Source organism: Oryx dammah, unplaced genomic scaffold, assembly GCF_014754425.2.
Source record: "Oryx dammah isolate SB20612 unplaced genomic scaffold, SCBI_Odam_1.1 HiC_scaffold_25, whole genome shotgun sequence".
In the NCBI taxonomy this organism is placed as follows: Eukaryota; Metazoa; Chordata; class Mammalia; order Artiodactyla; family Bovidae; genus Oryx; species Oryx dammah.
This window is the reverse complement of record NW_024070209.1, coordinates 95,027,816-95,041,763: the sequence shown is the minus strand read 5'-3', so window position 1 is coordinate 95,041,763 and position 13,948 is coordinate 95,027,816. Positions and strand designations below refer to the sequence as shown.

General features: G+C 40.5%; 1 protein-coding gene across 5 annotated transcripts in view; it reads right to left on the bottom strand.

Annotated features, from left to right (window-relative positions):
* GAPVD1 (GTPase activating protein and VPS9 domains 1) overlaps positions 1-13,948 on the bottom strand; it is a 64,817-nt gene that overhangs the window by 13,617 nt on the left and 37,252 nt on the right. For 2 of the 5 annotated variants that reach the window (XM_040225121.1, XM_040225123.1), the window contains exons 12-19: positions 13,061-13,195; positions 12,455-12,574; positions 8,311-8,388; positions 7,809-8,182; positions 6,074-6,161; positions 5,001-5,081; positions 1,528-1,650; positions 311-440 (exon numbers count right to left, since the gene is read on the bottom strand). In XM_040225121.1, coding sequence (XP_040081055.1) covers positions 311-440; positions 1,528-1,650; positions 5,001-5,081; positions 6,074-6,161; positions 7,809-8,182; positions 8,311-8,388; positions 12,455-12,574; positions 13,061-13,195 — 1,129 coding nt within the window. The remainder of the gene's footprint in view (positions 1-310; positions 441-1,527; positions 1,651-5,000; positions 5,082-6,073; positions 6,162-7,808; positions 8,183-8,310; positions 8,389-12,454; positions 12,575-13,060; positions 13,196-13,948) is intronic. The other 3 variants (XM_040225124.1, XM_040225125.1, XM_040225122.1) reach the window with 2 other exon arrangements.

The following is a 13,948-nucleotide window of genomic DNA, read 5'->3' as shown; positions in this document are numbered from 1 at the left end:
CCTAAAGTCATTTTCTCAAACCATGTTAGAAATCAAGGGAATGAGGAAGATGATAAACTGGGAGGGCTCCATAGGCTTACTGGGGAAGTGGGTTACTCAACAATATGTGGTCCCTGTGAGATGAGGTTTGCTTGGTTTTTTCATTCTCTGAATTAAAGCCTTTGATATATGACATCCACAAGGTGAGCAAAGTCTTACCTCCCTTCTTTACATATTTATTAAGGGACTCAAAAAAACACCTGACTTGAAGTGACTGCAATGGTGATGAAAAATTCAAACCCAAAGGTTCTAAATCGTATACAAGAAATACCTGTAAGAGAAGGCAGAATCCTGAGGGTGGGCCGCTTGGCTCGCGGAATCCGGGAGGTCGTCAGCGGAGAGGTTCTGCAGGGCTTCGTCACGAGGGGAGTCGTGTGCGCTTTCACCGTCACCCATGACTTCTAAACAAATCCCACCCCCCGCAAAAAGGATAAGCAAGTTAAGCCGGAATATTCTGGCACTGGTAGGTATTCAGAGCAACTCAACAATAAATTAAGCTGTGCCTTCTGAAAAGAGTTCTTTGAGAGAGAAAGGGAAAAAAAAAAAAGAAACTTCAAACACTATATAAATAAACTGACAGCACTGATAATATATCAAGAGAGCAGTTGAGAATAATTTTACTTCTTATCCAATTGTAATCCAAAACAATGAAAACCTTAAAGATAATACTCTGTAACCACAATTACTGAACCACAGAACTAAAAGGGGTCTCAGAAATCATTTCACATAACACCCTCGTTTTACAGACGTGGAATCCTGCCCAGTCAGGAAGCAGCTGGCTGTGACCCTCCCGGCCAGGCCACACTGAGACCCCTCATCCTCACTCCAAGGGACACCCCCGCAGTCCTCCCCGCCTGAGAACGAGCCGGGGACAAATGCACAAATGCAGCCAGCACAGACCTATGGTGCCCCCACAGTTGTTCCTCTGTTTCTAATTTATCCATTTAGATAATACATGCATGTATACAATCCAAGGAAATGAAAAGTTCCTTAGTATAACAAAGATACTGCGCCTGTGTGGAAAAAAATCTCTATTCTTAGATCACTTCAAATACTTCAGGAAAAACATACAGATAAAAATGTGGCAAAACATTAACAACTGGTGAGTCTAGGCAGATGGAATATAACAGACCTTCACTGTACTATTCCAACTTTTTTGTTATTTTAAAACTTAAAAGTGTAGGAGGTTTTCTCAGGCTCCTGTGAGTCGCCCTTGAGCCAACTCATGTTCAGTTTGTCAGAGACTCTTCCAGAGACGCTCTAATAGTAATCTCGGGGATTATACCATGGTTTTCTGACAACTGGAAGAATGGATACATGTGTATGTATGGCTGAGTTGCTCTGCTGTGCACCTGAAACTACACTGTCAACTGACTATACTCCAATATAAAAGAAAAAGTTAAAAAAGAAAGAGGCTACTTTCAGTTCAGACCACTTTCATGGCAGTGACAGAAAAGTTCCTATTCCGTTCTGTATCAGGATGGTCACCTGCACTTTCGTAGTTTGCCAGCGCTCCCTCACTGGGGCTGGTGCGTTTAATGGCATTCCTGTATTTGTCCAGAATATCCTCAGCGACCTGAGCCTGTGCACTGAGTCTCGGGCTGGGATCATCTGCAGGAGGGAAAGGAGGAGGAGAATCAGTGCCCCTTGGTCTGCATCCACTCTGATGTTAGTACGACACCAGTAGCATAATCCCAAAGGCGGATTAGGAGGTAAGACTTAAAAAGAGCACATATCTCAGTGTTATAAGAGGCACCATGCAGCTGCCTACTCATCCCCAGTCTAGGTCTGAGAGCCTTGCCAAGGCACGAAATCGGGACGATTAGCTCCACTTTCTCATCATCGTCAGATTTCTGCATGACATTGTCAAACAGCTCAGTGCAGACCGAACGGATGATGGGATTCTGCAGTGTTTACTCCCCAATCACTGTTATTAGCAATGCATGCCAACAGAACTTCCAACAAGGCATTTTTATATGCAGGCTTCATTTATTCAGACATCTCTATGCTGAAGGAGGAAAAAAACGTATTCAGACTTAAAACTTAACCCTTTTAAATACTTTTAAAATGCCTTCCTCCACTTTTCCTCCATGAATTTTTCTCTCTACACCACATTTAAAACCTTCAGGTAATTCATACTCTGTCTCACTGAGTCTCACCAGGACAGTTACAGGTGCTGGACTAGAGAGCACTTTTGTTCATGCAGTAGTGTCAGAGGCTCTCCCAGAGAATCTAGACATTCTGGGAGAGTGCCGGAATTGTACCTGGGGTACACAGAGAAAAGGTTTACCACCATCACAGGTGCAGCCCTGGTTACTGACAGGCCCACTATCCTGTCAGCAAAATAAGCACATCAGTTATGTTTTCCTGGAGTCAGGTGGCAAAGTCACTAATTAACAGTTAACAAAGCAAAGAAGTACTGCAGATCTATGGGACAAAACATAGTTCCATGGTGAAATGTAAATTCCTGAGACAGATCTAGGCCAAGCAGGTAATATCCACACTCTGGTAGAATCCCATTTTTTTTTTAAAGTCTTAAAACATGTATTAAAAAAAAAAAAATCACTAGAATTTATATATTCCTATGTGTTAACTGCAGCTAATGTGAATAGCAGCTGACGTTTATAGAGCACTTAGCACGTGCCAGGAACTGTGCCAAACAATAACCCTACAAGGGAGGTACCATTACCACCCCTATTTTCAAGAAAAGGAAATCAAAGTAGAAAGAGGTTAAGTAGTATGCTCACAGGTTCTTCCTCTCTTTCTACAAAAAGCAATATTTAGTGTTTGTGTCTCTGTAAAACTGTGGTAAACTGTAGGGAGAAACAACTGTCAAAATAATTTAATTTCTGCTATAATAATTTCAATGCATGTAAGAGAGTCCTAATAAAACATGATCTTCTTCAAAATGCAAACTTACACAACTTTTATTGTTACAAAATCTTCTTTCTGCTATTGGTTTTGAGTGCTGTTGAAGGCTCTGAAAAAAGGCTAAACATAGTGAAAGCAATAATGTTGCTTATAACCCTTATTTCCATAATGCTATTAAAAAAATCTATCTGAGGACAATAAACAACAAGAACAGATAACTAAAACATACAAAAAATGCTGTATGTACAAGGGGATGAGTGTTCCAACTTATCTTAAGTAGTTTTTCATAGTAAAAAAAAAAATTGCATATGATTAAATATCCAAAAGCAAGAGAATCGTTTACATTGCCATAAAATCATGATAGATGACCTAAGAGCCAATAATGATGAAAAAAAACACCTATGTCTAGGAGACACTGGGAGAGGGTTTATGAAATAACATGTGGTAAAAGGATACAACTCTGATTTAATCATGAAAAGCATGTCTAGATATGGAAAGATTCAGACAGAATATGAAAAAAAGAAAAGTTAAGGTGGCGAGATGATGCACAGACTGTTAAGAAATTCATAACATTTCAAAAAATTGATTTAATGATACTTTTCAGTGAGTCATTAATTAATGGGTAGAAATTTCTGCACCAGTTGGGCAGCTAATTGCTTGAATCAAACACAAACAAAATGGAATATTTTATGGGAAAAATTTAGTCAACTTAGCTTCTCCTTTAGGCACCGTAAACTAAGAAAAATGTATTGCCTAAAGACACGAATAGAAAATAATTTTAAACGTCTCCAAAGTTACTAATTCAAACATTTTGAAAACCTGAGATTTCTTCATTGAGTATTCCACTCTGTAAATGGTGGTGGTGGTCTAAAACGAGGAGCATGGTAAGGAAACACGAAAATCTTGCCAAAAGTATGCCTTTCCAATTCTTCTCAATCAGACTAAGTGCCAAGATTCATGTGTGATTTGACTTAACACCTACAACCCTTAGCACAGTGCCTGGCATGAGTCAGATGTTCAACAAGTATTTGCTGGTTGAATGAGGCCTGACTGCTCTCAGCAGGAAACCTGGCCTGAAAGCACAGCTACTGCTGTTAAAAACCCTTTATTCCAGGAAAGTCGTTTCATTAAATAAACAGGAAGGTACGCCAGGATATAGCACTGTCTACATGTATTTCAGAGCTAGACATGACGGGGCTATGCAGTGAAATGGGATTCTACCTGTACTGTGCTGAGCTCTTTGAGAAGGATGTTCTTTTGAAACTTATCCCATTTTTAAATAAAAACCTTCATTTTACCTGAGTAGGATAACATAATTTAAAACCAACATAAGAAAAAGAGAGATGAGAAATTAATTTCCCTCCAGATGCTCTGGAGATAGTACACAGCTATCAAGTTCATGGTCGGGTTGTCAATACTACCTCTCATACTTTTTCCTTTCAGGGTGTTCATTCATAATATGCCAAAAAGAAGCTGCAGAAATACAAATGCTGCATGAGGTAAGAACCCAACCCCTAGTTATATATTCCTTGGGTCAGATAACAATGTTAAAATGATTCAAGCTGTAAAAAAATTGGTCAAGTTTACAAATCTACTGATGTTGTTTGAACACTTCTCAGGGAAAAAAGGAAATGATTAGGTAAAACAGAATTTCAGTGATCCTGAATAATCAAGAACTACAGACGGAAATAAACTGAGACTTCTACGATCAACGTTAAAGGAAACTACTGTCAGTGATCCAAAGATACAGCATGCACAGCGCTAAAACCGTCACCACACTTTCCTCAAAGGCATGGGAGGTCATCATCCCACTAAGATGTCGGGTGCTAGGGCAGGCCGAGGCTCAGGGTCAGGGACCTCATCATAAACGGAAGTTATGACAATGAGGATGATGATGGTGGTGGCGGTCTGCAGGAAGAGCTCACTGTGGCCGCCAACTGGAAACCACAGAGCTATGAAGAACATACTCCCCACTGTACACACACAGACACACTCGTCTAAAAAGGCAACGTTTATGGCACCCAAGAGAAAGTGTTATGAAATATGTGCTCTGGGAATGAAGGAGCCAGGAAGTCCATGGGTCTACAAACCTGTGAGTGTTGAGAATCTGTCAGGCCCCAGATCATCTTTGTCTTTTTCTTGTTTTTCTTTCTTTCTAAATGGTATAGGAGCTGGAAATTAAATAAAGTCAGTAGTGTGACATATAACATACTGCACTACTCGGCAGACAGCAGTCATTCTGGAGTTAACTGGTGTGCCAACATTTCTAAGTGGAAGGAAGGTGAAAAGTTTAAAAGCTAAGAAATCCCAAGTGTCCACTGATTATCATTCTTAACATAGCACTGAAGGTTCTTAAAGAAGTTTTCAGAATCTGCTTTGAGGTCATCTGCCACAGGAAGAAGGATTTAACAGGAATCTATTGGGATTGAATCAAAACCACTGCCTCTTAACCTCTGCTCAAAAAAAACACAACACATTCAAAGCTCTGAGCCTCATTCTCTCCTCCTCTAGTGGGCTTGAGTCTGGCGTGAAAGCAGTGCTCCTCAGCTCCTGAGCACCACAGTGCCAAGAAGAGGCCTTCAGAAGAAGACCCCTCCCTTTAGTCCTGGATAATCTCTCCTTCCTAGAAGAGATGCTTTTGCCAACTCAGATTTCAATACCTACTGGAATGATGCCAGGCTATTCACACAAAAAGGCGAACAATGCTACACAACTGCCTTCCAGAATAAACACTAATATTCAGGGTATTATCATCCTCAATGATTATAAACATAGGAAGCTTAAGTTTATTCCAAGAATGTAAAGAATGAATTTTCAATGTTCATTAATAGCATCCCTTTTTCCTGCAGTAATTATTAGCAATACATATGTCAAGAGTCCTACATGTTTAACTTCAATGGAATATAATATTTAAACAACTGTGACCTGCCTGACTTTCATTTATGAAACCACTGCCACTTCCTGCAAAGAATAGGAACTATCACTTCTAAAGCTGTACCTTAGCATTCACCTGAGTGAAAGCATTTTCTATAACCTCAAAACAGCATGAAACTTAGGCCCTGTGAGAACCTCCCAGAGGAGTTGAAATTTTAGCTCTCTGAAAGAGATTTGGGGGCTTTGCTTCTTGTTGCTATTATTGCATTCTGATATCTTATAAAATTACCTTTGGGCATGGCAGAAACAAAACGCTTTCTCCACCAAGGTCTGTTCCTGTCTGATTTCTCATCATCGCTATCTTTGCGTTCTTCAGTCTGTAGAAAAAGTTTGATGTTTTATTTGTAGTTGGACAGCAGGATAAATTACCATGAAAAGGATTTTAGTTAGTCTGTGAAATACAAAAACCACTCATTTGCCTTCAAAGCACAACTGTTCTTATTGTGGTACAGGCAGCTTCTGGAACACAGACGTATACCTTTCAAACATTAGACTGATTGATTACTTAAGGGTAGGCATTATCTCACTACTGTTAGCAAGCCAAAAGGGTAACGAGTCCAGCATAGAGTAAGCACTCAATAAATACTCATAAGGGATGACTAAATGCAATGCAGATAAAATCTAGAGATTTGGAGAGACGGTAGCAGTAGTATTAATAATAAAACTAAGTACATACTGTGTGCCAAACACTGAATGAAAAACATGTATTACCTCATTTAAACTTCACAGTAGCCTTGTGGGTGCTAAGTGGCTTCAGTCGTGTCTGACTCTGCAACACCATGGACCAAAGCCTGCAAGGCTCCTCTGTCCATGGGATTCTCCACGCAAGAATCCTGGAGTGGGTTGCCATACCCTCCTCCAGGGTATATTCCCAACCCAGGGATCGAACCTGGGTCTCCTGCACTGCAGATACATTCTTTACCGTCTGAGCTACCAGGGCAGCAAAAGGGCTTAACAAGAATATTTATAGTCTCAGAAGATAAATATTATTACTAACCCCTCTTTATAGATGAGAAATATGGGGCTAAAAAAGGTTATCTCCCCACCTTCCCGAAAGTTATACAGACTGGATGTGGCACAGCTGCTCAAAGCTAGACGTGACCAACTACAAAGTTGCTGCTTTGATCATCAATTATGGGTTATCATTAAGACAACATGTCAAAAGGCAGAGACCATAATTCCTTTACTAAATCTACAGTATGACCTTAGACAAATCATTTTATTTCTGTTTTTTCATCTACAAAATTGGAACTAAAAATACCTTCTCTGAGGGCATCCACGTAAATGGGATATCACAACCTAAGAAGGGAAATGAGGGCACCCAGGGCGGGTTCAGTGGTGGGGGTGGGATATTCATTACACACAGGGAGACTCATCAATTAAGTACCTACATGAAGAATCATGAAAGCAGGCTTCTCACTGCTGGAGAAGGGAATTGCACACACAGAATGAGAGACATGAATTCTGCTGCTCTTGAACTGGAAATGCTTCTCTACATAGAAAGATAGAGAAACGTGCACTGGAACATCGGGCTGGCACCTGAGTCTCACAAGGCTGGGGGAGGGAGGCTCTTTGCATCTCATTCCAACTTTTTTTAGTAACTCTGTGAGTGCTGAAAGATTACAAATAATAACTTATTGGAAAAGGAAAAAAAGCAGTTCCTCTATCCATCTCTGAAGGAAACTGTGAGGTTTAAATGAGATACAAAATCACTTGTAGAAAAGTTAAAAGTATCATAAAAATGCAAGATACTACAAAACCAAAATGGAGGGATTTTTTTAGTGGGTTACAGTGCTGGACATACCAGACTGACAAACCACCTTTAGACATGACTACTGTCCCTCCTTCACCCTAGATTTAGACATCCCGCATTAGTTTCAGGTATCAAGAGAACTAGGCAGATGGAACACTAACTGTAGCGGACCATAACGAGCAAGTTCCTCTGCGCGGCCTGTGTCCCGTACCTCTCCTCTTGAGGAGTCCTTACTCGGGGATGAAGATGAAGAGTGAGGCGCAGCCACCAAAGAAGTAGCACCAATGGCTGCAGCTGGAGGGAGCTCTCGCTCTTCATTCCCTGGGCGTCGGTTCCAGCTGGGGTCGCTCATCGGGCGGCGGACAGAAGACACGACGTCGGAGCTCCTGCTGCGAACTAATCTCTCGGGGTATGAGTGCCTTTGCTTAAACGCCTCCATCTCAGCTGGAGTCAGGATATGGGAACCGAAGGTAGGCAACCTGGCCTCGTTTCCCCCCACAGCCCCTTCCAGGATCGGGGGGTCTGGGGGCGGGTGCGACGGCCTGGCATAGTGAACCTTCGGCCTTACCACAGCAGAAGCTCCCCCTGCAACACAGGAAAAACGTTCTCAGCCGAGACACAGCTGGTCCCAAAAGGCATGAGCAAAGGGGTTGTAGTTTTGCTCTTCTGGCTGTGATAAAACAGGGGCCAGAAAGTTCACCGGACTGCTTTACCTTCGTGCGAGGACAGTGGGTCAAACATGGCAAGCAGAGACTCTGACTGAGACGGAGGCGAGGTCAGCTGGTGGGCACCTGAAAGACAGGGGCAGACAGTGTGATCAGGTCAGAAGACGCGACTCAGGCAGCCTCCACACAGCGGAAAAGGCTCTCTCTTCCACAGTCTTCCTTTTTGACCAGTCAGAACTTGAGGGGCATACCAGAAAAAACAGTCTAATGAACAGTATATTCTGATCACGTCAGATTCACTTTAGGTTTTTATCTACACACATGGATTTTAATTATGTTTAAGTGGCCTAGTACCCATATGCCTATTACTTTTAACGGCCAAATTATATTGTGATTATTGCAAAGAGCAGAGCCAGAAGATGAAAATCACCAAAACTTTCAGAATGTTATAAGTGTCCGGAGTCCACTTTGCCTTCACCTATAAAAACAAAGACAATACTACCTACAGAAGGAGCATAAATTGAAAGTTCTAAAACTTGAAATTCACTATTGTTCTCAGCAAAAGAGAACTCATAACAAAAGTGAGTCAAGCTACATTAGACCACAAAACAAACTTGAACTTCTAGAATACGTTACTTTAAAGCTACAGAGTAAAAGATGATTCCTCTGAGCATGCGAGCTCGCTCAGTTATGTCCGACTCTTTCCAACCCCATGGACTGTAGCCCACCAGGCTCCTCTGTCCATGGAATTTTCCAGGCAAGAATACTGGAGCAGGTTGCCATTTCCTAGTCTAGAGGATCTCCCCACCCCAGGGATCGAACCCACGTCTCTTGCATCTCCTGCACTGGCAGGCAGGTTCTTGATGCCTGTGCCACCTAGGAAGCCCCCTCTAAGCACATGTCTAAACAATCAAAACGAGAGACTATTAAATCACGTAAGAATGCAGAGACTAAAACTCACAAATATAGGAAAGAAACATGCTCTAAACTTTCTCAGTCTGAGTTCTTTTTTGATAACGAATGATAGTATGATTTTTCCATATGATTTTCCTTTTGTTCTGTCTTATAATTACTTTCCTTTCTAAAAATTACAGAAATAGTTTATCATTAGGAAAGATAGCTTAAAATTATCAGTTCTCAAGATTTTGGTCTTAGGTCATGTAAAACATGCTTAAGTGAAGTGAAGTGAAGTCGCTCAGTCGTGTCCAACTCTTTGCGACCCATAGACTGTAGCGTACCAGGCTCCTCTGTCCATGGGATTTTCCAGGCAACAGTACTGGAGTGGATTGCCATTTCCTTCTCCAGGGGATCTTCCCAACCCAGGGCTCGAACCCAGGTCTCCCACGTTGTAGACAGACGCTTTACCGTCTGAGCCCCAGGGAAGTTAAAACATGCTTAATTTATTTAATTATTTTTTTTATATTTTGGCTGCATCACACAGCATGTGGCATCTTAGTTCTCCAACCAGGTTCCAACCCACATACCTGACAGTGGAAGTGTGGAGTCTTAACCACTGGGCTGCCAGGAAAGTCCCTTAAAATTTCTTAACCCTAAAACCTTACTTATATATGAGGTTATGTATATCAAGTATAACTAATATAAGATATAAGATACATAATAAGATATATTTTATATATCTCATGTAAGGTTGGTTATATCTAATCATAGTTAACCATACTAGCAATGAAAACTGAAAAGAACATATAAATAAAAAATTTAAACTTTCAATAAATTTTATATTAAAATGTTATATATATTAATTCAATTGAATACACTCATTAAATGGTAACACAAATAACCTTTTTAGGTGAAAAGTAACTATATTTTTCAAAATAAAAAGCCAAAAGAGTGACACTTTTACATTTTTGTAAATTCCTTCATAGAACACACCTAAATTCTCATATCTGCTTCTGCTTTCCATCTGTTGTACTGTGCTGTTGTGGCTGAAGTATATAAGGAAAAGCTGATCACACACAGATATGCAAGTAGGAAGGAGATAATATTTTAACAGCCTTTTCAGGAAACTGTGGATATTACTCTTCGAATACTATACCAAACCTTGGCAGTAGTAACTATTTTTTAAAGGTTAGCTACAATTTGGAAGCTGAAACCAGACCAATGAACTTTTTTGTACTGTTACATTAAAATTCAAGTGGTCTGTCTTACACTTTGAAGGAGTCTTTTACCCAAGCATGGTTTGGTAACATCATGTGTTGGTCATCTGGAAAATACTGGTTCAACTAGATAAATGCAGATCTTCGAAATGTTGACACCATTCATCATATAATATCCAGAAAAAATGACACGCTCAAGTATCACCACCAATCTCACCAGAAAAGTTTTTAAATAGCAGTAATCTGTCATATCATGGAGGTAGACACAAAGCTTTCCAAAATTCTGATTTCTATCTGAGAGCCTGAATTTTATCACTGGCAACAGACTCTACCCTGTCAGTTGTTTTCCTTGAAATAACAGGCGCATTTTGTTAATTTTCAAGAAATGTCTGCCAAATACCCAAGTACCAATAACTACAGCATATCACTCTTTCAAGTAAAAACGATGCTTCATGAAAAAGCAAACAAGGAAAAAAACAAACAAAAAAAACCCCAGCTACTTCAGCTCATAACTCAATCATATAAGCTTTTCCTTAGACACATCATCATATTTCAGAATACAGCAGAAATCCATTAGGGATACTTCCTGTGTCTTCAGAATATTAGACAGATGTGCTGAGATATAAAAATAATTTTTACTGCTTTATCAAACACATTCATAATTTTTTTTAACTCTGAGAAAAGAATACAGTGACTGGTAGCCTGGTCCTGCTGTCCTGCTTTCTCCTAAAGGCCTCGGCAAATTTACCCATCTTTGCTTGTGCACTATCAGTGCAACATCAGTATGGTACAAAGGACAATAACCTTTTATTATATGAAAACAGTTTTGACCTCATACCTCCCCAACCCCTCGAGAGGTCGTAAGGGACCTCAGTGGGCCATGGACACTACACTCTGAAAACTGCTGGTTTAGAACAGCGGTTTTCAACTGGGGCTTACTGTGCCACCGAAGCGATCATTTGGCAATGGTTTTTGGTTGTTCCCCGATAGCTCAGTGGGTAAAGAAGCCGCCTGCAATGCAGGAGATGCCGGTTCAATTCCTGGGTTAGGAAGATCTGCCAGAGAAGGGACAGGCTACCCACTCCAGTATTCTTATGTTTCCCTTGTGGATCAGCTGGTAAAGAATCCGCTTGAAATGCGGGAGACCTAGGTTCAATCCCTGGGTTGGGAAGATGCCCTGGAGAAGGGAAAGGGTACCCACTCCAGTATTCTAGCCTGGAGAATTCCATGGACTATATAGTCCATAGGGTCACAAAGAGTCAGACGTGACTGAGCAACTTTCACTTTTGGTTGTCACGAGTGCACAAGAAGGGGATGGTATGCTTCCAATAGAGGCCAGAGACGCTGCTAAACATCCCACAATGCACAGGACAGGCCTCCAAAACAAAGAATCACCTGACCCAAAATGGTCATAGTGTTGAGGGCAAGAAACTTTGCTTTAGAATAAACAAAAATGTAAAAATAAAAGTACTTCAAAACCCAGTACCGAAATCCTGTAAAGCAATTATCCTTCAATTAAAAAATAAATTAAAAAAAAAAAACACCATTACACAGTATATAAAATCACTACTTACTAGCACTCTGGTACTTCTTCCCAGTGCTTTCTTTAGGATACATTTTTTTTTTTATATTTTATATCTTATATATAAAATGCTTTAAGATAAAATTTCCAAGTGATATTATGTTCTAGGTATTTCTCCAAATTATTTCATATTCTTTAAAGTATTTAAAAAACAGCTGTGCAAGTTCTAATAAGTGGTTACTTCAAAATTCACTTAGCCATTCTATTTTTCAGTTCTTAGGTTGTTTTAAGTTTTCTACCAATATAAATATTATGAAGAATATCTTGGTGCATAAGACTTTCTCCATACATCAATTGTTTCCTTATGACTGATTCCTACAGTGGATTAACTGAATGAAATTTAGCATGTGAACTTTATTTTAAGGCCTTATACACATAATGCCCCAAAGATGTATAGCAATTGATATCACCATCAGCAATGTGTTAAGGTTGACAGTTTCAGTCATGGATGTGATCATTTCTATTAATAAAAGTCATTCTCATTTCCCCTTCTTACCATGGGTGACTTCATCCATGTCTGGACTAGTGACAGAATCTTTACCCCCAAAATCAGAGCTGCACTCAGATCTCAGATCTTCAATCTTATTGGGAATATCCTCAGAGGTTGCACTTATACCTTCAGTAAAAAAAAAAACATATATATATATGGTAAAAAAAATAAAGAGCAAGAACAACAAAATAACCACACAAAAAGTATATGAAGTTTGGAGAAATGTATATAGTCTCACATTTTTTTTGTGTCCCAGTTCTTTACAAGGGAGTTGTTTGGTATTATACCCTTTCTTGTACTATTGCTTAAATCTATTTACCTTGAATTGTACAACATAATCAGAATCACCACACGACAGCTAAATACAGTGGCAGAGGCTACCAAGAACAGATAGTTACAGAGGGGACACACACAGACTGTCTATCAGCTACTCCGACAAGTGCTATAAAGGCACATAGTAACTTCTCATCGATGTCAGATCCCGTAGAAATAACTGCTTCCTGGGAGCTACTCAGATCTTAAACAAAATCTATATCTTTGCTATTGACTTTATAAAGGGGGAAGTGGGAACACACCTTCAAGCCCTCATTCCTTAAAACAAGACAGACGTACCCGACACGACACTGAGGCCTGGCGTGCTGGGGCGGGAACTGACCTCCCTGGCATCCGCGTCATCAGATGTGCTACCCAGTCCAGAGCAGCTCTCCAGTTCCTGCAGTCGCTCTTCCTGCTTTAGATCTGGGGCCTCTGAGCAGAAGAAGCAAGGCGCCACATTAATGATTCTGCTACACATCGCAGTTTCAGCTTTTGCGACCCAGATGAAGAAAGCTACTGGGGCATGAACGGACTCAGTGCAAACAGACGTCCAAGTCTGCGCCAGTTAGCAAAGCCAGTTAGATCAAGTGTTAAAGAAGTCAAGGTTGTGGTTTTTATCCCGATACAGGCCAGTTCACTGTGCACAGATGAAAACTCTGCTTCCAGATCACTAATCTCAGAGTATTCTTTCTTCTGGTTAAAAGTGAACTAAAGAATACAGGCAAGCTTGCCATTAAATCAACCACTTTCTAAAAAATAACTCCTATGGTGGCTCAGATGGTAAAGCGCCTGTCTGCAATGCGGGAGACCCGCCTTCGATCCCTGGGTTGGGAAGATCCCCCGGAGAAAGAAATGGAAGCCCACTAGAGTAGTCTTGCCTGGAAAACCCCATGGACAGAGGAGCCTGGTAGGCTACAGTCCATGGGGTCACTAAGAGTCGGATACGACTTAGAGAGTTCACTTTCACGGATGTTTGGCAGTGAGCTAATCCTACCATCTCCTTATGGACAGCTTAGCATGTCTGAATGTGGTAAGGTTAAAAAACACATATCAAAATCACTTCATATTTTTGAGCCAAGCAGATGAAACAGAATATAATTCAGATACCTAGTTGCTTATATTTGCATCCTGGTAGTTGATATTTAGTTGAAGACAAGGATTTAAATTCATAAGCAGTAAAAAAGC